The 25,421-nt window shown below is 55.2% G+C and overlaps 2 protein-coding genes and 1 long non-coding RNA gene across 4 annotated transcripts; all 3 read right to left on the minus strand.

Annotated features, from left to right (window-relative positions):
• Nucleotides 1-605: 605 nt before the first annotated feature.
• On the minus strand, nucleotides 606-15,592 carry ASB10 (ankyrin repeat and SOCS box containing 10). 2 transcript variants are annotated; one of them, XM_068404693.1, is made up of 5 exons: nucleotides 15,162-15,592; nucleotides 10,108-10,375; nucleotides 9,081-9,585; nucleotides 7,649-7,762; nucleotides 606-7,422 (listed from the first exon to the last, which is right to left on the minus strand). In XM_068404693.1, exons 1-5 carry the CDS (start codon nucleotides 15,466-15,468, stop codon nucleotides 7,237-7,239), a joined length of 1,380 nt encoding a protein of 459 aa, XP_068260794.1. In that variant the 5' UTR covers nucleotides 15,469-15,592; the 3' UTR covers nucleotides 606-7,236. The 2 variants fall into 2 exon arrangements, with proteins under 2 accessions (XP_068260794.1, XP_068260795.1); XM_068404694.1 differs by lacking the exon at nucleotides 15,162-15,592 and adding an exon at nucleotides 11,755-12,127.
• Nucleotides 15,593-19,920: 4,328 nt separating this feature from the next.
• LOC137665545 (uncharacterized) lies at nucleotides 19,921-23,172 on the minus strand. Its single transcript, XR_011048520.1, has 3 exons — nucleotides 22,368-23,172; nucleotides 22,222-22,268; nucleotides 19,921-19,992 (listed from the first exon to the last, which is right to left on the minus strand). It is a non-coding gene; the product is annotated as an uncharacterized lncRNA (long non-coding RNA).
• Nucleotides 23,173-23,853: 681 nt separating this feature from the next.
• Nucleotides 23,854-24,882, minus strand: H2BK1 (H2B.K variant histone 1). Its single transcript, XM_068405100.1, has 2 exons — nucleotides 24,763-24,882; nucleotides 23,854-24,090 (listed from the first exon to the last, which is right to left on the minus strand). The coding sequence occupies exons 1-2, from the start codon at nucleotides 24,880-24,882 to the stop codon at nucleotides 23,854-23,856; spliced, it is 357 nt and encodes a 118-aa protein (XP_068261201.1).
• Between the last annotated feature and the right edge of the window lie 539 nt (nucleotides 24,883-25,421).

Here is a 25,421-nt window from a genome sequence, read left to right on the forward strand (position 1 = left end):
AATTAAGACATTTAAGACACACAACATCTCCTTCTGTCCCTTTTCCCCAGGCCCTTTGGCCTGATACAGAAGGAAGTAGGGTTGGTTTCACCACCCGTGCAGGTATCCAGGCACTTACAAATTAGTTACTTGCTGTAGTATTTTCCAGGAATCAAAGCAAGGCTGGCCAGGCATCGGACCAAATTTAAGAAGCCACAGGCTACTGCCAAACACGTGCTTGGGTTTGGCCCAGAAGCACAAGGGACAGCGTTGCAGCTAGGAGCGTGGAGGGGGTGTGATGGGGCGATGTGAGCAGGTGCTGTGGGGCCAAAGGAGGCACCGGAGCGAGCCCAGCAGAGCTCTGCGTGGGGCTGCTCAAAGAGGGGCTGTGCTGCTGCGTGGGGCTGCAGCCTGGGGCAAACACCAAGGCTCCTGCTGCCGGGAGACAGAGATCTTGGGGTGCCTCTTGGGGTGCCTCCTCAGGTGGGGTCACTGCGAGTGTCACACCCTCCTGGGCTGGGTCCGGTGAGAGGAGGGAGGCTGCCTTTGTGAAACACGCTCAGGGCTTCCCAGCGGCTGAGGTCTCAAAGCTAAAGCTTGTGAGAGACATTGAACAAGAGCAAATATTTAAATAAAATCATGTAGCATCACCGTTTATTTCAGAATGTCTTTTTCAGAAGCCAGCACAGGCAGCACGTTCAGAGCAGGGAAGCTGGTAGAGCCAGTACAACCCAGTAGTTACAAAATGAAGGAAACTGAGGGGAAGTCAGAGCTATGAACGAGGTACTGCGAAGTGAGCGGCGCTGCTAAGGGAAACACGAAACTGCTCCATTACCCTGGGGCCAAACACAGTCCCAGCGGTGACGGAGGCCAGTGCCAGACCAGTGTGGGAGAGCGACAAGACCGTGACTCATAGATCTGTAATTAAGCAGTCTGATCGCTTTGGGACTGGGGCTGAGCACCGCGCAGGATGAATTCCGGTCCGGGCTAGGGCAGATCTGATGGTGATTTTTAAAAAAAACCCGAGATGAGAAATCTACATCACCACGACAAGCTATTCTAAGATGCAATTAACTAGCAGATTAATCATCCTTGCTATTAAAAATGCGTCTCATTTTTAATATGTGTTTGCCCAGTTTCAGTTTCCGGCCACTGGAGCCAGTTTTACCTCTAAGTGCCACTCAGGAGAACTGGCCGTGCTGAGTGAGCTCCGCAGCCTGCCCCTCGGTCTGGCACGGCGCAGCTGCAGCCAGCAAGGGACGTCAGCGATGGAGGGGTGGGCTCAGCCCGTGGTGCTTCGGGGAAGGTGCCGTCAGGCCTCCCTGCCCTGCAGAACAGGCGCCTGCAACTGCACATGGGACACCAAGAATCAGCCGTGGTGGGTCCAGCCATGATGTGTCCAACCGTGGTGTGTCTGGCCATGGTGTGTCCAGACGCGGTGGGTCCAGCCATGGTAGGTCCGGCCACCGCCCCTACCAGGACTTATGGCAATCCATAACTCACTCATGGCTCTTCTCTGAACCCTCTCCAATTTCTCCATTTTTTTAAATGTCGGCCCCAGAGCAGGATGCCCCAGCAGCAGAGAATCCAAAGGACTGCAGTCGCTGGGCACCTGTCCCAGGTTTCTGTCTGTGAACATACATTCTGCATAGTGAAAACCAAGAACTCAATGAATATTTCTGCTCTGGATTTGAAACAATAATGGATAATATTCATATTTTACAGTGGTAATGAAATACCTTCTATTCTGTCAGTAATTAAGAAAGATGCTAAAGAGAAGCTGTTTAAGTAACAATTTTTATAATCTGCAAGAGGATAACTTACATTCAAGAGTATTTAATTGGCTAGTGAGTTCACTGAACCATTGATTTTTTTTCTTTTTAACAAATCATGGCACACCGGGGAACTTAAGATAACAGGGGGAAAAGAAATCCAGTGTCTTGCCAGTGTTTAAATGTGTTTACATGGATGTCCAAGAAACTACAGAGCAGTTAGTTCAAGCAATCACAGACAAGCAGCCAAAGGATGTCTTGGGCACATTAGTAAAAGCTAGAACCCGAATTTATGTCATTCAAATCAATGTCATTTGAAAGAGGTACTTTCAAATAATTTTATGTAATATTTTGTAAGCCCACGAGTTTGGTAGAGCTGACTAGACAGGTGTGTGTCGTGGTTTCACCCCAGCTGGCAACTAAGCACCACGCAGCCGCTCGCTCGCTCCCCCTGGTTGGGATGGGGGAGAGAATCAGAAGAGTAAAAGTGAGAAAACTTGTGGGTTGAGATAAAGACAGGCTAATGGGTAAAGCAAAAGCCACACACACAAGCAAAGCAAACCAAGGAATTCGTTCACCACTTCCCATGGACAGGCGGGTGTCCAGCCATCCCCAGGACAGTGGGGCTCCATCACGCGTGACGGTGACTTGGGAAGACAAACACCATCCCCCCCTTCCTCCTTCTTCCCCCAGCATTATACACTGAGCATGACATCGTATGGTGTGGGATATCCCTTGGGTCAGCTGTCCTGGCTGTGTCCCCTCCCAGCTCCTCGTGCCCCCCCAGCCTGCTCGCTGGTGGGGTGGGGTGAGGAGCAGAAGAGCCGCTGACTCTGTGCAATCACTGCTCAGCGATAACGAAACATCTCTGCATCATCAACACTGTCCTCAGCACAAATCCAAAACAGCCCCAGACCAGCTGCACTGAAGAAAATTACCTCTATCCCAGCCCAAAGCAGCACAGTATGGCATGCTTAGACTCCTGCAAGCCATTTGACTGAGTTCTGCATGACATTCTAATAAGAAACATCAGCTGTATGCTACAGTCAGTGTGTCAAGTATTGAGAGATTTGAGAGCGCTGGATAACCGAGAAGACTTATTCTGCACAGCCATTTGACAGATGTATTTCTAGCTGTATTCTATTCACATGTCAATGCTATATGGTATTAGTAATCAGAGAAAATAAAAAGCAATTGCTGGCAAAATTATTGGGGTGGATGAAAACAAATTGTTGGGATGGTAAAAGTAACAGGTAGCACTTGCCCAAGACAACAGAACCTGGATTGCTGGAAACACCAGGTTCATGAAAAACCTGGTTTGTTACATCTAAGTATAAGGTGCAACACATAGGAAAGAAGAATGTGGGCTTCGTTTCAAAACAGGGATGGCATCCTGGATAGTAATGAGTCTGAAAAACATTTTAGAGGGTGAGACATGTGCCATCTGACCACAAAACGTGCTAAAGGGAGGGCATCGCTGCCAAGGCCGTCCTCCTCCTGCACCGTGTAAATCATCACAGAACATCAAATAAGAATCAAAGGTTCCCGAGGCGTTTGTGTAGATCTCACCCTCTTGGCACGGCCAAGAATAACTCTTGCACAATCACAGCGCAGCCACGTTCTGAGTGTTGTGCACAGTCGTACTCCCTTCATCTCAAAGGGATGCACTGGGAGCAGTAAAGGGACGGGGAAAGCCTGTGCTGGTGGTCAAGGGCTGGGTGGCAGCTTCCACACAGGGAGCGACGCAGCTGAGTGGAATTCCAGCCTGAGTAAGGAGAGAAATGATGGGGTCTGTGTAGTTCTGAATAACAGGATGAAGAGGAACGGACTATAGCTGCCCACATGTTCTTAGAATACAAAAGTTAAAGGGCATCGAATGAAACAAGGTGACAGCGTAAAGCCAAAGAAAAGGAGGTGATCAACACAGTGTGCAGTTAAGCTGTCCTTGCCACAAGGATATCAGGATGCTCAAACGTACATCAGTCCAAAAAGCGACTGGTCAAATTTATGGAAAGGAAAAAAAAAAATCTCCCTCTGACTGCTAAATACCGACATGCCCTTTTGACTCAACAGTACCTGAAACGTAATTTACAGAGCTCAGGGGTGGGATGGACATCCTGGGGAAGGGCTTTTCCACACTTGCCTTGTCCTTGTACCCTTCTGTACGTACCATTGTGGTTTACTGGTCCACCCCTCACAGCATGGCATGCTCTTTACTGAGCAACAGGAAAGATCAAGGAGGAGGCACGCCAACGTCCGAGGCTGGGAAGCCTGCAGGGAGGTTCTGACGCAGCTGATCCTTCAAGTTAAAGGCAGGGGACACCGGGAACAGGCAATGCTTCGACTGCACAGAGAGGGTCAGAGTCAGACCCAGTGGCTGCAGCTAGGATGGAAACTTCTGACCAGAAATGGGGTGAATTTTTTCTCCCTGAGCACACCACTTGGATGGCCACACCGAGAACGTGGCCACGGCCTTGCATTCAGCCAGTCACGAGGGTGTCTCTTGTCAACTGCTCTGCCAAAAGCCCAGGTGGACGCTGAAGCAGGAACAACAGCATGTGCCCGAGAGACATTCCCAGGGAGCCTGGGACACAACAACAAGCTGTGCCTGTGGCGGCTGGTAAAAACACACCAGAACCACATGCCCCTGTGCTAATCATGTCACACGCTTGCTGGCCTTGGGTGACACCATCACCCTCACACCCAGGACAGCTCGATCTCCCTGGCAGAACTCCTGTCCCAGCAAGTACACGCAATGCTGCAGTAGAAATTTCCCCTTTAGAAGCCTGAGAAAAAGTAGGACAGCTTGTTATATTGCCAACGCGTGCTCTGGAACGTCAAACCTTTTGAAGTCTCTTCTTGTAAATGTTTTTAAAAATCAATTGCTAATCAATCAATCAGCATAACTGAGTTAAACTCAGAGCATTCGTTCTCAGCCTGTGCTTAGCTTGAACTTTTCTCATTGTTTCAGTTCTGAAAAAGGGCTTGAGTGCCCAAAACTTCTCCGGGGGTTTTTGTTTGGTTTTTTCCTCCCAGTAAATCAGTCAATCTGTAAAAGATGCTTCCCTTCTCCTACCAGCCTCACATTCCTTGAAAACAGTTACTCAGTGGTACCCTTACACACAATGAAGCCATGCCCTTTTAATTTCAGTGTGAACACAGATGAAATTAGTCTACGAAGAGCTGTGCCTGGGGTGGCTTGTCCCTCTTGGCCACCTGCCTGGGCTCAGCCCTCCCACCCACACCGGGATCCCTCACCTGCAAACCCGCTACCTCTGAAAGGCGCCCTGGGAACTCACCCGCAGCCCAGGACGGGCCCCTCGTCACAGCGGTGCCCGTCGGTGCCAGACACCTTTGCCCACAGAGGATCTGGCAGTGCCAGGAGCCGTGTGGGCAGCGGCACCGCGTGCTCCCGCGTTCGCACACACAAACCACCGTGGGTTCACCTCCCTCGGCCTGAGCTCCCTCGTCACCCAAACACAGAGCACGCTTCAGGACTGGCAAAAGTAATCGGCAACGGCGCGGCTTTAAGTCTAACAGCTGCAAGAAACAATTACAAAATAAAGCAGACCATTAAATTCAATCCTTCCCTGTCCTTAAGGCGATGCTGCCTTAGTGGCTGAGTGCACATTACGGGACACACACCAGTGCAGGCACAGGGGCAGTGCTGGGAAGAGGAAGGCCCAGCAAACCCCACACACTGCTCCGCAGGCTGCCTTCACACCAGGCTAAGGCATCCCAGACCAAAAGGGACAGACCCTCCTTCTCCTGCTCCTCCTCCGGTCACAGACACGATCTGGCTGAAAATGAACACTCTGAAGTGGTGATTAGAATTTGGGACTATGGGACCTGCTCCCCTAAACAGTCCACCCCGACCAGCTGCGGGAGCTCAGCCAGCAGGAAGGGGGTGACTCCAGGCTGGGGTCCTGCACTGGTTCAAGGGACACACACGACCATCCGTGACAGGAGCGCAGGCCACTGTCCAGGTGTTTTGAAAGCTTTAACTCCCCTGCTCCCTCCACCCCTGTTTGCAGATAGTCTCGGTACATCACCTCGACAAACACCTCGCCTCTCTGCCCACGGGTGTCACAAAGCACACAGACCTTTTTGAGATATACCATCTCTGTGCTGCAGTGGTAGTACCTGCACACACAGGCTGCCACAACTGGCTTCCTGACACCTTCTGTAAGCCTGTAGCGTGTAAATACGTTCCTCTTGTACCCCATTAGCATTCGTGCTGTGGAGCATCACTGGTGTGAGCGCCTCAGGAATGGCACACAACCTCCCATAGTTACTGCCAGCCTGCTGCCTCAGAGTGGTCGAGCTGTGTAAGGTTCTGATAATGAGGGGAGCAGAGCTACACCCCGTGTCCCAACACAGGCAGAAAAAGACGGCAGCATCGGATCTGCAAAACTGCTTGGCCTTCAGACACGTCTGTGCCAGTGTCCTGGCACCGATGTGGGTGTTAACAGAGGCCTCGAAAGGCACCAAGAGGAGCGACCTGCAGCGCAGCCCTGGGGTACCTTCTGCCAGCCAGCACAGGCCAGGCGCTCCTTGGGTCAGGAGCAGGAGTGGAGTCAGCTTATAGCAGAGCTTTAAGGGATGGTTAGTGATTAGATTTCCTTACAACTCTGACTTTAAACTGGAGGAGCAAACATTACCCTTTACCCTGCCTAGAGCACGGTGCAGCCCAGGCCGCGGTGTGTGGACCTGCACTGTGCTCTGGTACGTGCTGGCTGCTCTGTGCCCAGAGACCAGCCTTCCTCCTCGCCCCACATCAGCATCCTCAGTGCTGGCACAGGCAGTGCTGTCCCGCCCCAAGCTGCAAGACCAGGCAGCCCCAGACACCATACCTGCGTGGGAAGGGATTGTTGGGGAGGGCTCAGCCCCACACCCACCACCCATTTCCCTGCGTCCGCTGAGGAGCGGATGGATGTGTAGGGCTGAGAGCACCCGTGCCACGTGGATGAGCTCTGGCAGGACAGGCTTCAAGGCAAGGCAGAAGTTGTACTCTGGCAGGTACAGAGAAAGACTAGGGTTTATTCCAAACACCTCTGGGTACAAACTGTAAACAACTTGACTAAAGATGGGATCCCAACAAATGCCCAGGGCCCCAGAGCTGCCTGGTTCAGGTTAGAGTTTGTAGATTTGTGATAGGGAGACTGATATCCTACAGCTAAAGAGTGATCAATGCAGCATATTTGCTCCTTGTCCCACAAAATGTCCTAATCCCCATTCCTTGCTTTTCTCAGCGAGTCTGGAGTTCGCCGTGATTAGGGTGGGTGAACAGAGTGCTCCAAACGAGGTGCACGAGGCAGAGCACAAGGCTGGCTGGGACAGGGACACAGAGACAGGTTTGGCACGGGGGGGCTGGCATGGCCTGGGAGGAGGGGTGCGAGGGGAAGGGGTTAGCTGGGATGGCACAGACTGCACCGGCACGGGTGGAACATCGCACAGACAGGCCGCAGGGCTGGAACCGCAGCCCTTAGTAGAGAACGTCCTCGAAGCCGAGCAGCAGGAAACGGTGCAAGGCACTGGGCAGGTGCAGCTGAGACAGGACCAGAAGCAACCGTCCCTCCAGGAAGGTCCTGAGCGTGCAGCGAGCCAGGTGCTGCAAGGAGCGAGGTCTTTGCTCCAGGGAGAAGAGTGACTGGTAGAAACGTGGGTATTTCTACAGAGAGAGAAGAGAGGACCAGAGGCAGAGGAAGCTGAGACACCCCCCGGGAGCAGAGGTAGACCCAGACATCCCTTTACCTTAGTGACTACAGTGCATCCTCCCTATCCCCCAGCAGCACCACCCCTGCACCCTGCAAATCCCCCCCAGCCCCAGCCCCAGCCCCAAGCCCCTTGGGCACCCCAGCTGAGTGCTCTCCAGCCGGCAGCATTCATCCCCTCACCTGTACGATCTCTGCTGGAACCGCTTCCACCCAGGCCTCGGAGACGCGCACGCGGTCGTAGCTGTTGACCAGGGCCTCGATGACGCGGGGACAGGCATGGCAGTACTGCAGCACCTGCATGGGGAGAGGCAGAGGGACACGGCTCTTGGAAGGTCCTGCACACCCCACCTTCACCTCCCAACAGGCTGCTCAAAACCAGCCTGGGTAAGTCTGGGGAACTGACATCGTGCCCTGACGCCTTCCCCGGAGATCAAACCCACGGTGGTGGGCAACGCCAGGGCAGCGCCCTGCAAAGGGGGCGACTGAGCCAACACCCAACACACAGCGCAGCTGCGTTCAGCACAGCCGGGTCCCCGGAGGTGCAGGGACTAACGTACACGGCTGGGGTGCCGATCTCCTTCATCTGCCTCACTGCTGCAGCAGCTCGTAAGCAGCCGACACTCTGCTTTACTCCAGGCCCCTCTCCTCGCGTGTCCCTAGTCAGAGATGAGCCGCGCTGGGGCAAGGACTGGCACCCATTCTGCATGCAGCACGACTCGGGCGCCCCGTGCCTCCGCGGGGGCCCTGGGGATGCACCGTGCCTGTTTGCCACGGGGCTGCAGACACCCCGTGTCTGTGCTGTGGGTGTCCCAAGGCATCCTGTGCCCGTGTCAGCTGCTGCACAGAGCCCCAGGAAGACACCACACGCATTGTGTGTGACGCATCTCTGGTGCGTATCACGTCCACGCAGGTGCAACCACCATGCTGGCATGTATCTTACACCACCACGCTGGTGCCATGTATCTTACACCTCGGAGCACACCCCACCCCTGCGTAGCTGCACAGGGGCAGATCCCCCCGGCTCTGGGCTCCCACTCCCTCCAGCCCAGGCCAGCAGTAGCTGTCAGAGTCTATTCCGGCTGTACGAGTGATCCTCATTATCTGGCGTTAATAGGAGATTAATTAGTGTTAATTGTTGATTTTCCTGTATTTTCCCAAAGGGGAGAGCAATCTGCTGATCTCCGGGCTGGGTAATTATTGCACTGCTCAGGAATTAAGACAGGAAATTAACCCTCTGTTGTTTTCTGGTGTCTCGCAGAGACAGCATGAGCTGGAGGGTATGTCCCAAAGAGCAAACATCCCCCGAGAGGAAAAGGGCCAACACGTTCCAGGACAAGTGATGATGGAAGCCGGGTAAGCACTGCCCACAGCCTAGCAGAGAGAAGCAGGAGAGTTGTACAGGAGAACACATCCCAGGAGAAAACTGCAGGGAATCCCTTACCAGCACTGCCAGTGCCCTCTCGCCCAGCCCCTGGGCAGAGACAGGCAGGACAGCGAGGAGGCTGGCACCGAACAAGCCCCGCTGTGACAGAAACGTCCTTGCTCTCCCTGGGGCCCTGATGTCCCCAGCCTGCCCTCCCCACCGCGCTCTCGGCACAGCCGAGTCCCACACCTTGAGGAGGGAGCCGGGCCAGATGCGGACGGCCCCGTAGTTGAGCAGGGCTCGCACCACGAGCTCCGGCTGGTGCTCGAGCTTGTAGGCGGTCATTTGCAGGGCGTTGTGCAGTGCCGTGTTGCCGCTGTAGTTCATGACGTTGACGTTTGCACCCCGGGCCAGCAGTAACTCTGCTACCTGAGCATTGGCATTCTTGCAGGCCAGATGAAGCGGGTGCTGCCGGTCCCTGTCCGCTGCGTTGATGCTCGCGCCGCTCTCCACCAGCAGCTGGCAGACCCGGTAGTAGCGGTCCATGTCCTGGGGCTGATGGGGCTGAGCACAGGCAGCGTTCAGCGGCGTCTGCCCCTCCTCATTCCTCGCCTCCAGCTCTGCCCCGTAGCGCAGCAGCAGCTGGACATGGTCTGCCAGGCCGTGCCGCGCTGCCACGTGCAGTGCTGTGTCCTCTTCCTCCTCCGTCTGGCTGTTCACCCTGGCGCCATGCTGCAGCAGCTGCCGGACACACCTGCGGGGCCAAGACGACTCAGTGACAGGCTCTCCTCTCCAGCTCCTATCCTACCCCCCACCCCCCCGTCTGTACCATCCCACGGCTTTCACTTTTTCCGAGAGTCTAAAAATCCCAGCTCCTCACGCCCTGGAGCAGTGGTTTTAAGCCAGGATGACTGGTGAGCAGAGATGCTGTCATCCTAACTCCAGCTAACTCTCCACAGATCTGTAATAACGTGTCGTCACACCCGAGCCTGCTCCCACGCACCCACGGAGGCCTGAGCTACACTGTGTGAGCCATCAGCTCTGCATTGCTGGTGGGCAGCGAGACGGCAGCACCCAGCCCAGCTGCCTCAGCTGAGGACTAGGGCTTGCAGTCATCTGCTGAGCTTCAGAGGTGATCCCAGTCCAGGAGCAGGCAGTAGGGCCACCCCATCCAGCAGCCATTGCTGCCACCACCCACCCACCTCCAGGGACCCCTTCTGCACAGGACAAGGCACAAGGGGAGGGAGGCCCGCTGCACCCCGCGGGTAGAACTCACTCGATGGAGTCCGGGCTCTTGCAGAGGTGCAGGGGCTTGTAGCCATCCTCAGAGACAGCCTCGGGGTCCGCACCAAAGCCGAGCAGCAGGCGCACGCAGTCCGTCCTGGCCGCGGCACACGCCTCGTGCAGGGCGGTCTTGCCCCCCGGCGCGAAGTCGACAGCAGCCCCCCTGAGCAGCAGGAGCCGCAGGCAGTCCGCGTAGCCCCGGCTGGCAGTGATGTGCAGCGGCGAGGTGAGCTCCTGCTCGTAGCTCAGAGACCACAGTCCTGCGGGGAAAGAGAGGTCAGGAAGCCACATCCAGACAGTGCACAAAAGCACCAGGCCCAGCCCTGCCCTCTCCCACGGGGCACCTGACATGCGTCCCCCCCTTGAGAGACTTGGGCTTCCCCCCAGGGGACTGCCTCTGCCTGCCAGACCCTTCCCCGCAAGGCCAACCTGTGTCACTTGAGGCACGTGGCTTTTTCATCCCAATATACTCTGATTCAGGGTTTTTAGTTGGTAAATTGTCCATTAGAACCTGGCACTTGGAAAGAAAATGAGAATCCAAAAGAAAGCGTTGGATCTCGTTACTTGTTCCACTTCATAAAAAGGGAAGGTGCTTGTCCAAACTCAAACATACATTTCATACCCTCTCTTCATTCTCTATAGTTCAAAGCAATTTGATAAAGAAAGCTGCAAATACGGACCAGGATACCAAAACGCTGCTTCCTCCCTCTGTTAAAAGAGAGTAAGAATAACTTTTTTTTTTTTTTTCCCCAAAGTACATCAGTGTACACTGAAGTAGCCTTAAGAAATAATCTGTCGCCACGCAGCACAGGGATCCTGGTGAGAGGAGCGCGGCGGCCTGGGGCAGGGCTGGAGGCAGCACCGTGCCTGGGAAGAGCATCACGCACGGAGCACCACACATACACAGAACCAGGCAGTAAAACAGAGATGCTGGAGCAGGCTGCCACGCACATTCAGACAAGCTTCAGCAGAGGTGGACAGCTGGGGCCTGGGAGAGAGCAAGGGGCTGAACCCTGCCAGCTCCCAAAGATGCTGACCCAGCTGGAGCCGTGGCTGAGCTGGTGCTGGCAGCCTGCAGCTGTTACAGGAAAAGGGCTCCTTAAATCACAGCTGGGCAGCAGGACCACGTCCCACACTGCGTGACATGTTCAGCATTGCATCCCTCTCACCTCTTCCTCGCAGGAGCAGCACGCGGTCAACTGCGTTCCCCAGGGCCAGGTTCAAAGGGAACCATCTCAGGGACCCACCGCAGGGCTATGGCAGGTCCTTGCCCAGCACAGGCTGTGCACACGGAACAGGCATGCAGGGCCAGGCTGCAGAGCCGGTCACAGAAGAAGCACAGCCCAGAGTTGAATCTCCTTTGCCCGTGGGGGAACCCCAAGTCCCCAAGCACTCGCACAACCCCTGCGAGAAGGGACAGGCACCCCGGCCCCACCTCATGCCCCCAGACACACGCACGCCCTCCCACAAGCAGCACGGGGGATCCCAGCCACGTCCCAGCACTCTCACTCCCATCCCACCCCTCCATGACCCACACGGCGCCCATCACACTCCACCCCAGCAGCAGTAGCCCCTGCAGCACACGCAGGGGGCTCAGCCATCGGGCCGGCCGCGCTGCCCGCCCGCCGCCCCCGCGTACTCAGCCGGCGGAAGTTGAAGCGATAGTTTTTCCACTCTTCCAGGTCACTGGTGTCAAACACAGCGTTGGGACCCAGGTTGTTCTGAGGGTCGCCGAGGATCTCGGCCACAACCCCCCGGTCCCCAGTCAGCAGGGCCTGCCAGTAGACCTGGGCAGGGCCGTCCGCCTTCCGCGTGCAAATGGGCTCCCAGCTCTTGTCCCCTCTGCCCCTGACGCTACCCATGACGCAGCACCCGACCCTCCGCAGGACCCGGGGCAGGACCCGCCGCTGCCTCCCCGGCCAGGCTCTGAGCCTGTGGGTGCTCCGGCTGCCCGGGGGGCTCCGCAGGGAGGGAGGACATGTCACACCGCTGTTTGGCCCAGGCTGGGCACAGCTCAGGTCTCAGCTGTTCTATTCTGGGAAGCCTCGTGACCAAACGGTTGGGCCAAGGGGCTGGTGAGGACACTCCTCTCGGGCAGCAGGATCTCTGCAGTGGCTGTGAAGGGAACGCCCCAAGGCAGGAGCGGCCTGAGGGTAGGAATGGAGACAGGACATCACTAAGGAAAGAGAGAGGGAAGTAGCCTCATGCCCAACTAGCCTGCTGTCACCCCGCTGCTGCCCAGACCACAGCACATCCCCGCTGCCTCCACACGCCACCAGCACAACCATGTCCAGCCCTTGGCCCCTTGCACTTCTCCAGCACTGCACCTCCATTTGCCGATTCCACCCCGAGCCCTTGGCACTAAACCAGTTTTCAAACAAGCCACAGGAAAGTTCTTTTTAATCAAAGCTTAAAGCCAAAGGACAGGCAGAAGCAGGCACAAGGGTAGGAAACACTGCATTACAAGTGAAATAAAAACATAGCAGGTAATTATCCTTTAGACCCTTTCCTACTGTTCCTTGAAATTCAGCCTTGCAGAGAACTCCTGCATGGTTTTAGGACTCCCTTTCCCATGCTCTGACAGTCCCCTCACTGCTGTGCTTTCACCTGAGATGGCATTTTCGCCTGTCCCCACTTAGCTGTATAAACCCACCCTACCCCTCCTTTGGTTACAGAACACGGACTTTGCTCACAGCTCGTCAGCATCGTGCACATTTTGTTCAGACCATATGTTCTACAGAACACATCAAACTGCAGGGAAGATGAGTAGCGTTTAGTTTAATTTTGTGTTGTGGAACTATTTAGATCATGCAGCTAAAAACAAGTTAAGTGACCCCAACAGACCACCACGCAACAACTACCCAGGGGACCGAAGAAGAGTGTAAGACAGGGAACTCTACCCTTCTCAGTAATGAAAATAAATGACCAAGTTCTATACTGACAGTCTCCAGCATCCTCTGTGCGTGCAGACTTCACCACCTTGCCTAGCCACAAGGCAGTGCACGAAAGGGTAAAAGCCTGCCAGGTGCTGCCCTCTTTCTCACCTGATGGGATCCTCCACTTCCCCAGAGAGATAAGCAAGCGTCACACGAGAGCCTGAGGTTCCCAATCACACTAGGATCACCAGGGAGGCAAAAGGCTGTGTAAGTCTGTCAGTAACACCATAAAACTTACACTTCCTCTGGGCTTCTTAAAATACCGATACGGATGATGTGGGAAAGACCAGGTCACTGGAATCTACTTCCAAGGTCGCCGGCTGGGTAGGTTTTAAGAAACTGTCTCTGCAGGCCACTGAGACACACAACCAGAGCCTTCGGTAGCATGAAGATTTGCCTTGTTTTTTGTTTTATACCCTTATCTGATAAATTTGGCAGTACGTTTCTGGTCTGTGCTTGATAATGATCTTGTTTGGTTGGGTTTTTTACATCTCAAAACTTTGGTGATAAGAGCAACTTCTGTGTGAAGTTGTTTTAGGTCAGCTGTTCTGTTTTCTTTGGGTCTGTTCAGGTGTCTGCCAGCCCAGCATAAGATAGAAGTTAAAATGTGCAATTAATACCTTTCTGACAAGTGGTCTCAGTTACACAAAGGGTAACACCTAAGTAGGCTGCAACAATTCAAAACCTGGGTTGCACAAATCTTGGAATTCCGTAAATAACCTGCACCACCCCCAAGCAGCAGCACTGGCACCTGCAAGCCCACCCTGTCTCTCGCCAGTGGGGATGCCACAGAACACTCCATCGTGGTCGCGCTGTCTCAGGGTGCTCCACAGCGTTGTGCCAGGACACATGAAGAGAACCCACACCTCTGGGAAAGGGGCCTTCACCAACAGCGCTTCCATTCTGGCACAGGGGGCTTTTGCCACCAACCTTCTGTGGAAGATTGGTGCAGTTACGGCCCCTCCACGCCTGACGCTCCCTGCCTTGAGTTCTGGGGGTCTGCCAGCACCACGCTGCGAGGACACGGGCACTTCCAGATTGCTAAGCACAGTTCTCCCTTCAACACGTCAGCTACGCTGCTTCCTGAAAAGCTCATAGATGACAACGATGAGAAGGTAAGCAAAAGGGACTGGGGAGTGTGGAAGCACGTGTGATAGCCACAAGATGTACCCTGGCAAGGTACAGCGAGGTGTACACATGGGAGGAAACACCAAGGTTGAGCAGCTTCTACCCCCTCTCACTCAGCACAAGCTTGCTTCCACCATCTCTCTGGTGGACTAGATTTCTGCTCTCCTTGCCCAGTCCTTCTCACAGAACAGAACAGCTCGCAGGGTGCAAACCCACGTGTGAAAGCAAGCCAAACACCAAATGCTTTTGTTCTGGAGCAAAGCCCTCCTCCAGCTGATCACTGTTAACCCTCCCACATCAACCCCCCTGCAGCTTCTCAAAATCATGTTTGGAGCAGGGATCCCAACGGCTCTGCTTCACACCTGGATTCCACCACAGCAGCAGGAATACGTAGATACGGAGCAATCGTGGCTTGGTCCCCAAGCAGCTGCCTACAAGGCTGAAGCACAGCCGTGCCTCTTCCTCAGCATATGGACTAAGTGCCCGAAGGGCACTGCTAAGACCTCTTTGCTGTTCCCAAAGCATGTCACAGCCTCCAGTTTCTAATGAAGTGGAGTAACAGACCCAACTTAAGATGTGAGGCAGGAAAAGCATCCTCATGCCACCTGATGCCTTCTCACCCAAGCACTCTCTCCACTGCACACACATTTCACATCATCCCAGCAACCTTTAACAGGACAGTCCTGATGTTGTTCCTTTCCTTTCCAGCAGCCCTTCCAAGGGTCCTAATTCTCACCATTTCCCAGTAGATTTGCCTCTGGCCACCTTCTACCAGCCTGCTACCACTTGTTCTACAGCCCTGGAATCCTCCTTCCTCATCCAAAAGCCTTTCTTCCCAAGTCCCTCTTCTACCACCCTGTCTCCACCACTGGGGAGAGAGGTGGGGATTCCTCTCAACACTTCTCTCAGGTGTCTGTGCTCTTTCTCGGGTCCCCATCCTGGGCACTTCCCATTCCCCCATGTCCCAGCCCCACACACCCACCGAATTTCCTGCTAGTCCAGCGCAGCTCATCACCCTTGGTCTCAATGACGAGGTTGATGGCTGCGCTCTTGGTGAAGTACTTCTGCACCATCTCCAGGTCCCCGGTGAAGAGCGCGTTCTGGACCAGCAGGTCCCGGCACTCCAGTGGCTCCAAGCGGCTGTTCCGGCATCCCTGGCCGACTGGGCTCTGGCTGTGCTCACTGTGGTGGTACCGGGGACTTACACGCTGGGAGTGCTTCCACTGGTCCAGCTGCTCCTCATCCAGCCGCAGCAAGCGTCGTGTGGCAAAGCTGAAGGGAAAGTCCATCGCGGGGGACAAACAGGACACGTCTGAACCTCAGAGCAAACAAGCTGCTGCAGGCGAGAGCCTCTGACCCAAGGCTACGTCCTTCGCAGGTTGCTCCTGGGCTCCAGCTCCCCAGCGTCCGGCTGGATCCAGGCACGGGCCTGACTCACCCAGTATAAATAGTCCTGCTTGGCAGCTCCCCCTCACCACCGCCCTTCCTTCCAAGAGCTTATTTTCAGCTGCTGGGTGCAATCACCAGCACGAATTAGGCAAAGGAGACGGGCAGCAGGCAGCTTCAAAACACTCTCTATGTGCTTGCTGTTTGCTCTGCAAAGTCTCTGCTCTGCACCACGCTCCCGTTTGGAACGAAATGGAGCAAGGTGGGGGCAACCACGGCGGGGGGTAGCTAGGGCAAGGCCTGCAGCAGAAGGGGTGCCAGAAGTCGTAAGGACTGAGTACAGGGACCAAAAACCCCTCACAAGCCCCACATGCTGCCCTTGGGAGCCCAGTGTCCCACCAGAGCGGTGAGGCTGGCTGCCCAGGCACAGCTGAGCAGGGGCAGGAGGTGAAAGACGCTGACGCCCCTGCCCCGGTTATCACAGCTCACTCTGCAGGCCACGGAGAGGATCCCATGAGCTAGGAAGTTGTCCTAGCTTGACATAGGTCTGGGACCTGTTAAACATTGTTTACCCTCAAATTACCCTCCTGTAACTAACCTGTTAACTGCTGTGTCTCTGCCAACACGAGAACCTTCCAGCTGGGCAGGTTGTGAGCACCAACAATGGCAGCAGGGACTCGTCAGCTGCTGTGGGGATTCCAGCCAGCATTCTGTACCCAACCCTGCAATCAAGAGCATCTCGGGCCGCTGGGGTGACGCAGCGGAGATCTGCAAGAGTGCCTAAGCTGCAAGGGCTAACGGGGGTGGCCCTGCACCCAGACCACATACCCCTACCTGGAACTGTTCCACTGACTTGCTCCTGGACTCTGCTGTCCCCCTGGACAACGAGGCTTTGCTAGAAGCCATCACATGGGCCAGCCTGACTTATCTCCTGGACTACACCGTCTATCCTGCAAAACAGGCAAGTTGTGGTGCTGATCAGACAGGGAGCTAGGCTTTCTTGTGTTCCTTTTGGTGTGTTTCCAGGGCAGAGAAAAGGACTATGTAAGAACTGGGAAGCCTGAAGTGTCCATGAACCAGTCCCAGGTCGCTGGCTGCCTTCAAGAGCTGCTAATCACGTTCCCTGTTGCTCATCAGAACTACTTATTATCTTTATTTCCTTTTTTCCCTTTCCTTTCTTGTCTTTCCCTTGTGCCTCCTTCACTTCAGCTGTCTCTTGCACTGCCTGGAGCCATCTTTTACCCAGGACTGTCTTAATTTACCAGTCCTGCAGAGAGAACAAGTATGCAGGGGGTAAAAAAAGGCTGCAAAGGAGGGTCACAGCACAGAAGATAAGATGGAAACGGGTTTGGGGTAGGAGGAAGGGCTGGCCATTTGTCCAAAGCACAAAGGAAATGGGACAATCAGGCTGAAACCCACTGGAGAGGAACAGTCAAGCAGGAGAAGGCAGAAGGGACAGGCTAAAGCACCTGCAGACTCCACCAGGCTCCCCTCCCTGCACATGGGACCCACCTTGCTCAGCAGCTGCAGGAGCTCACATACTTGCACTACACACCTCCTGGCCAGCCACAGGACGTGCCACTATCGGCACCAACGCACACAGCTTGTGCTACGTGGCCTTGGCTGTAGCCGTCTGACACCCTGACCAGGCACTGATGCCCAGCCCGTGGGCAAGAACACCCCGCTGGCTTTGGCTCAGTCACTGCCAGGTCTCTGGACAAGCAGAGAGCCCCGAGAAGGCACCGTGGCAGGAAGCAGAGAGCGTGACAAACAGGACATCTCCTCTGGCCAGACGAGGGGCTCAGTGCGACAGCCCCAACGTGGGGAACGTGGCGTACAGAGCCTGCAATAACACAAGTGCAAGGGTTTGTCAGAACGTAAGCACGGTTCTGCGTGGAGCACGGAGCACAGGTGAAGGACAGGACACCTGAGAGACAGCCCCATCGCCAAGCACACCCCACACAGCCCCATTCCAGAGGCCAGCACCCAACCGCCCTGACCATGCCCCTTGCTCCTCTCGCTGCGGGTGCCACCAGGCCTGCCTTAGCGAGCAGATCTCTCCCTGGTGCCAAGCAGAAGCAGCCATGGTGGGGAAGAAACATTAGGAGCATCAGAAAGAGGTTGTGCGGGGAGCGAGCAGCGCGTGTAAACGAGCCTGTAACGAGTTTGTAATATGCATGTGTGGCGCGGCCTGCGCAGCGTCATCACAATGGCACAGGCACTTTCCCGCCTCATTGCCTCCCAAATGGATTTTAAATATCATTCCGAGGACACAATTATTTAAAACGCTGAACTAAACACTCGCTAATGGGAAAACGGCGTGTGGCCTGCAGCAGCCATTCCTCATGGGGCCACTCTGCCCGTGTCATCCTCGTCTCCAGCCCCACACCTTGCACGGGGCCGCATGGAAGCGTCCTCCTCCCACCAGGAGACCACGCAGGGCACCACCATGTAGCTGTCCTGGGCCCAGCCCAATACACATCGCTTACGTGAGAACACACTTCTTGTCCCCATCCCATCTCTGCCCTCAGGCCCCAGAGGAGCACTCTGCCCCATCCCCAGCCTCTCCGCACCAGGGGCACCACGAGTCAGTCACCAGGGCTCCAACAGTCCCTGTCTGCGGCTCCGTACGCAGGTACCAGGGAGCCCCTGACCAGACAGCAGGTCTTTCGGTCTGAGCAGGTAATACAGGGCTATACAAGGAGAGGACATCAGAACAATGATGCCTCTGACCCCATAGTTACACAGCCCTGGAAGTTATGAATATCAAATAAGACTTTTTCACGTAATTAACTTGTGAATACCTCCCCCACCTGCACTGCACAGCCCCGAGCAGGGAGATGAAGGAAGCAGCATTATTGCTGGCGACATCCAGGACTCTGGGGCAAACAGAGTATGAAGAGAGAGAACAAACAAGGAAACAAACTATTTGCAACAATCCTTGCTCGGGAGAATACAGATGGAGAACAGCTCCGAGGACACCACAGACCCTCAGTCCCATGACAGCGCTGGCAGCATCAGGGTAACAGAGCCTCGGCCAGCGATGCGTGCGCTCTTGGGGCAGTGCCTGTCCCACCTCTGATCACCACTCGCCTCCCACTCTCCAGGCAGGGATCCTGGGCCGCCACGAGTTATGGACTCAGAGTTACCATTACTCAAAGCCAACAGCCCACCTCAGACCAGGCCAGACAAGGGAAGGGACAGAGACCAGCACTGCCTCACACACCAGCAGCTGAGCACAGCGAGGATGAGAGGCCCTTGCTGGAACCCTGGCTGCACTTCAGAGGTTCACATTTTAACAGCTTTGGCATCACCAGAGCCATCCATCACCAGCTCATTTTCCTCTGAGTGCGGAACCATTCCTGCCTATGCTATTTGGAACGGTGTCTAATGATGCACCAGAGCAGCCACCTGGCAGCACTGCTGCCAAGGGACACAACAACATGGGAAAAATACACAGGTCTGCACACCGGTACCAGCCTTCACTGCCCAGAAAGCTCCCTCCCCTCAAACCTGCATCACTCATCATAGACCAGAGATGCTCTGCCTCATGGTCCCCCACCCTACGAGAGAAGAGTACACATACTCTGAAGTCATTGGTCTCTTACAAAAAAGGAAAAAATAGAACACAGGCGTTACTGATATTTTTATGCATGCTTTGATTCAGTTTGTCACACTACAGCGTTCTTTTTGAGGGGTTTGAAGAGTGGACCAAGGCAAAAAAATAGGTTACTTCTAGCCCATGGGCATGTATAGCTTGGCAAGAACAAATGAGATGGACATAGACACGGGGCCAAGGACATGCAACACTACAGTGCTGCCGTGTTGCAGCACTAAGAACTCGCTGGGAGACTTGCAAGGACACAGGCAGACCTGGAACAAGTCAGACTCACACGGACCAAGGCAGTCCCAGGACACTTTGGAAGAGTGCCTGCACGGGCTCTGAGTTAAGGCTGGCTTTTTACTGTAACCCAAATGCTTCTGGGCCATTCTCGCAGCGACCAATTCCTTGGGAACCCCTGCTGTTGGCACAGTCCACCCCTCCTCCCAGAGGAACGTCACTCAGATCCCACCTGCTCCACTGCAGCATCATGGCACAAACAGGGCACGGAGCCACGATCCAGTCTGGAAGAAGCAGAGCTGTGGAGCAGCCCTCCCAAAGCTCATCCGTGCTAAGCAGGCAGAGTGAACCCTCAGGAAAGGACAACTGTGTTTGACATCCCGTGCAGGTGTATCAGGGGGACGTACTGTGGGGAAACAAGCAGCACGACACCTGCACAGTGAAAGATGAACCCGCCCCCATATGGGAGATGCAAAAAAAAAGACAATCTGGGCAGGATCAGTGCAGAACTCACCATTCCAAGAGCAACCATCTCCTTCTGCCTCTCAGGCTTGGTGCCTCCGCGCTGCAGGCTGCCCTTCCACATCTGTGAGGAAACACAGGGATGGAGTGAGAGGGATACGAGGCCAGTCACCAGCTCCAGCCTTTGGGGAAAGGGGAGGACACGAAGCAGGATGCACAAACTGTAGTATTGGAGGATCAAGCGCCTGCACCACTAAAGCCTTACTCACAGGGGCTCACCCAGTGCCAGATGCTCTACCAGACACTTCCAGCAGACGGCCACTCATCTCCCCATAGATCAGCACCTCACCTGCCCAGATGGCCAGTTACCTGCTAGGGGAGCCAGGGTACCACAGAGGGAAGCTGCGTGGTCTGTGGGCAGCCTGCCTGGAGCTGGGCAGCGCCAGGCTCCTGCCCGTGCAGCAGGAAGGCGTTTGACATCAGGCAGTCAGAGAGACCTGCCAGGGCAGCAGCAGGACAGCAGCTCCCAACGATTCACGGGCACTCGCCACCCCACAAAAAGCCCAACTGCACATCCCAGGGCTGGGGAAATGGGAGCGCTCACTCCCAGTTCTGCTGCCTCCTGTACTCTCCTCAGGACCATCACGTACCTCTTGTCTGGCCCACGTTACTGAGCCAGCCTGACCCTGACCAGGGACAAGCACCTGCCACAGCTCACGAGACTCAGCATCACCTCATGAGCCTTGAGAAGCCCAGGATTGCCCCACATACTGTCACATGGGACCTCCCACAGCTCTGGCTCCTCCTGACACTCTTACTTGGATTTTTCTGCCAGCAGAAGACCTTAGAACAGGCATCCAGCCCCAGCATGAAGCTGGCAAAGGACGTCCACCCAGAACATAGCCCACACCTTTCCTTCACTCCACCACAGACCCTGAGGCGGCACCTCCATGCAGGAGCCCAGGGACAGCCCTGCACACCCTGCGGGGCTGCTGCACCCTTGGGCGGTCAGGCTGTCCCACCACAGCCCAGGAGGCCATGTCCTCCACCACCACCTGGACACAGCACTCGCTCAGCCCTGCGGGCTGCGCAGGCTCCACGTGGACCACTGTCTCGGACAGAATCTGCCAGTGCTTCCTTGAGGGCCCTGGCTCACCCACGTAGGAAGCACCTGGGGATATGAGCTTCCCAGCCAGCCAGAGGAGAAAGAGACAGGGCCGGTCATCAACATGATGGCCCAAGGCAGAACACGGGGCGCTCAGTCCTAGCCCAGTTTATAGCCCTGCAGGACAAAGTTGTCTCTTCAAAGCCACTGGAAGCAGAAGAGATGAGGTCCACAAGTCCTAGAAAGAAAATACCCTTCGCTTCTCCTGTCAGTGCAGCTCCTTTTGCACTGCTTCTTCCCCCCCTACCTGAAAGGGAGAAATTTTTCACCAGGATGAAAAAACCCCAAAGAAACAAAAAAAAAAACCACACAACAAAAAAACAAAACACATTTGAAAACAGTTTATAAACATAAGAAAAACCCTCTACCTGCTGCTAACTGCATCCCACTGACAGAGGGATTTTCAGCAAGCAGGAACCTGAAAACTGAAGTAAGGAGTTTGAAGAACCATAGAAGAACCCACCCTGCTTCCCAGAACAACCCTCGCTTTCCACAGGTATGCCTGGTACCTCCTCCTTGTGTTGGGTTGTTTTCAAACAGCAGCTCTTCACCCAGTCCCACCAAACCACACAGATGGCCACAGCTCAAACTGCCTCACAATTTATGATGCAAAGATTAAAGACATTCTCTCTGTTTTTATACATTTATTTGCAGGCAGCCAACAGGAGGTTTTGCTTTTTTAGTTGCACAAGACTGAATAGCAGCTCCTGCAGGACTCCACGAGAGGGAAAGTCTCCGTTCGTGATCTCTGTTAACAACTTGCTGAGAACTGGATGGCTCAGAGAAATCAACCTGCTATTGGGCGCCCTATGGTCAACATATAGATCTAATTAAAGCCAAAGTGAATCTTGCTAAAAATTTTAAGTGACAAGTCTGTGACATTATCAGTCAAGCCTGTGATTTGGTAAAATAACTCCATGTAAACCCCTCCAATTACTTATGTTCCAATCCCTTAATTTATTATCAAGCAAGTCTTAGACCAAGTTTCCTTTATTTTGCCTGGAATTAATTCTAGGCTAACTGATCCACACTATCCTCCTTTCCCAGAGTGAAACATGTTTCCTCCCTTATCCTTTTATTTACAATTTCTGGCTACTCCAGTATTTTTTTTTTTTAATAAATGCCAGCAGACCAGAGAACTCCAGCCCATTTTTTCAAAACCCAGGTAAAACTTATGGACATACTGACCTTGAAGCTGTTGTCCCATCTAGCTGCTATTTAACAGCTTTTTTTACCTACAAATGAACAAGGAAGTAGTTTTCTGTTTTAATAATAACTTTTTTTAACCAAATAGAAAAAAGTTTACTAGAAACAGATGGTATTTCTGTACTTACCGCGTACTTTGTCATTCCAAGATTTTGTTGCTGTTTTTCTTTGTATGTAGAATCTTGTATTCATTTCTCTTCTACCTACAGATGCTTTTAACCTCCTTCACGCCTACAGTCAGCAAGTATTTTCCACTTATCTACGCTACATTTTTGGTACATGACCCTCCAACACCCCAGCTGCAGCTCTCTGTGAACCAGGTTTGATTTTCAGTCCAACCTTGAGCCCCCTCCATCAACAGGCCCCAACTCTATAAACATCTGAAAAGGTTTTAGAAAACGTTTTGTCTTGCTCCCCACCTTCTTGAAACTAATTTGACAGAAAACTTTACTTACAGTTTTCCTCCTTTTAAGCGTGACATCATTAACACAAAAGTTTTCCACCTGCTCATCATGCTTATGATGAAGACAAGACCTTAATAGCAACCAACTTCAAAGCCCAGTGGCCAGTTCATCCTCACTCGTTGCTAAGACCAGAGGTAACTCATTTGAGCTACAAAAGGTTGTACTGGCGAACTGCAGAATATTTGGGTGCCGCAGCAGCTTCACCCGTCCGTGTCAAGCTCCCAGCTTGTGCTGCCCACGCTGAGGCTCCCCTGTGGCTTCCTCAGAGAGGAGCACGTGGAAGGTAACTCAGTGATAAACTCCGGCAGATTCGTGCTCCGATCGCTGGTTAAAACCAACCCAACGCGCCCTCCGGTGGGCCCGGGCTGACCGCCCTCGCAGCGGCCGGCAGCTCGCCTCCCCTCTCCGAACCCTCGCCTCCTCCCCGCTCCAGCCGGGACCGGCACCTCGCACCCTTCCCCGCAGGATCACCGCCGGCTCCCGAGGGACCGGCACGCTGCTGCCCCACCGCCGGGAGCCCCCGCCTCCCCCTGCCCGTGCCTGCAGCGGCCGCGGGGCACCCCGGGCACCCCTCCGCCCGCACCGAGCCAGCGGCGGGGGAGGGCGACGGGCAGGATCGGGGCAAGGCCCCCCCGCGCCTCCCGCCCCGGCCCCACCGGCCTCCGCTCCCCGCGGGGCGCCGCCGCGCAGCCCCGCCCGCCGGGGGTCTGGCCGGCCCCGGGCCCAGCCCCGCGGCGGGGGCACAGCGCGGGCAGCGGCGGCTCCCCCGGACACGGGCCCGAGCGACGTCGCCCCAGACGCCGGGAACGACCCGTCACCTCGGCCCGGGCCGCGCTGGAGGCCGCAGCCGCCGGAGCGGGGCTGGCGCTGGGCCGAGGAGCGCTCCCCGGGACGGGGCGCAGGGCCGCGCCCGGCTCCCGCAGCCGCAGGGCCGCTCACGGACGGGTCGCGAGGCTCCGCGCCGGGCCCCCGCCCCGGGCACCCCCCTCCCCGCGCCGACCGGCCGCGGCTTCCGCGCAGGCCCAGGCGTGCCCGTCGCCAGCGCAACCGCAGCGTGTCCCCCCCGCCCCGCGGCGCCATGACAGCCGGGCCCGGAGCCTGCGGGAGCGCTTTATTGGGCGCGGGAGGGCTTTAGCGGGGCGCGGGCCCGTCACTTGCTGCTGGTGTACTTGGTGACGGCCTTGGTGCCCTCGGAGACGGCGTGCTTGGCCAGCTCGCCGGGCAGCAGGAGCCGCACGGCCGTCTGCACCTCGCGGCTGGTGATGGTGGTGCGGTGGGTGTACTGGGCCAGGCGCGAGGCCTCCGAGGCCAGCCGCTCGAAGATGTCGTTGACGAAGGAGTTCATGATGCTCATGGCCTTGGAGGAGATGCCGGTGTCTGGGTGCACCTGCCGGATGGTAACCGAGCGGCGTCTCACACACCCATGGCCGCAGAGGGAGTGGGGCCCCCTCCCCACCCCAGAGAGGGCACTCCAACCCCGGAGGGACCCACAGGTGCACCCCGAGGGTCCTGAGCTGCGTGCTGCTCGGTTAGACTGCGGGGAGGCCCCCGTGACACTACGGTGGCTTTGGGGTTGCCCTGGCAGCAGCCCCTGCGCAGTCCCCTAGAGAGATCAAGCCTGTACGGGGTGGAAGTGCCCACATGCTCCAAGTCCTGCCCACAGGCTCATGTCAAGGCCCAGACAACTCACGGCCACCTCGCAAAATTTTTCTCATCTCTCCAACAGAAGTTACCAGAAAGATGTTAACACTTACAGGGCCGACAGCAGCTGTTCTTGCCCCATTGGCTTTTACTCAGTTATTTCTTTAGGCAGAGCCATACACTAGTGCTTATACTCTCTAGGAAACCCTTTCTGATCTAGATCCATCTCTTGCCTCCTACCCCAAGGATCTCTGCGCACACACACACTTTTGAGACTCAGCTGGGACTCCCCTCACTCTTCTTTTATCTCACTAAAAACCAAATCTTCCTTCCTTCACCTTCAGAAGGTTAACATGCAACGGGCAGAAGTAACTTTACACATGGAGCAGTTTCTAGCAGGAAAGAAACATTTACTCACCTGCTTCAGTACTTTGTAGATATAGACCGAATAGGTTTCCTTTCTCTTAGGCTTCCTCTTAGACTTCCTGTCCCCAGAGGTGGGAGCATGACCACGCTTCTTCCCAGCTTCTGCACTCATCTCAGCCTCCAACAGAGCAACCAGGAGGTGCCATGGGGCTGGTTATATAGCAAAGGCAGCAGCACCTCACCTGCCTCAGGTGCAGCCCCCCAAGGGCAGGACAAACACACATCTGCGACTGATGGTTCCACTTTGCACGAAGTGAAGGGCAGCTGGCCCGAGGTGCTTGGGTGTAACTGATTCAATTAAACTTTCAGACCTGAGGAACAGTTTGAGGGGAACATGGGAAAAGAGGCGGGCAAGAGCAGTAGCATCTCATTCACATGGGGCAGAAGTGAGCTGAGAAGAGCTGTTCCCAGGTCCACCCAGGGTTTTGGTGAAAGGAGGGTTCCTGCTTTGGTGAAGGGTGTGAATTGGAATACTCAAGGTATTGCTTCCAGAATCGAATGGGTGGAACCACTTCTGTGCCGTGGAACAGATAATGCAGTCCGTGGAGACTCAGTAACTGGAGGGAACATTGGTCTAGTGACGGAGCGATAGCATCATCAACATCCCACCAGCCAGTATTCCTCCCACCAGTGCAGCCAGCCTGCTCCCGG

Source organism: Nyctibius grandis, chromosome 7 (assembly GCF_013368605.1).
Source record: "Nyctibius grandis isolate bNycGra1 chromosome 7, bNycGra1.pri, whole genome shotgun sequence".
Classification (NCBI taxonomy): Eukaryota; Metazoa; Chordata; class Aves; order Nyctibiiformes; family Nyctibiidae; genus Nyctibius; species Nyctibius grandis.

Coding starts and splice junctions, on each gene's coding strand:
- ASB10 (XM_068404693.1), bottom strand. CDS start 15,468: ATGGACTTTCCCTTCAGCTTTGCCACACGACGCTTGCTGCGGCTGGAT. Junction 7,763..9,080: donor GGCCCGGCTCCCTCCTCAAG/GTGTGGGACTCG, acceptor CTCCCCATGCAG/GTGCTGCAGTACTGCCATGC. Junction 7,423..7,648: donor TTCCAGCAGAGATCGTACAG/GTGAGGGGATGA, acceptor CTCTCTCTGTAG/AAATACCCACGTTTCTACCA.
- H2BK1 (XM_068405100.1), bottom strand. CDS start 24,882: ATGAGTGCAGAAGCTGGGAAGAAGCGTGGTCATGCTCCCACCTCTGGG. Junction 24,091..24,762: donor TCTACAAAGTACTGAAGCAG/GTGAGTAAATGT, acceptor ACCATCCGGCAG/GTGCACCCAGACACCGGCAT.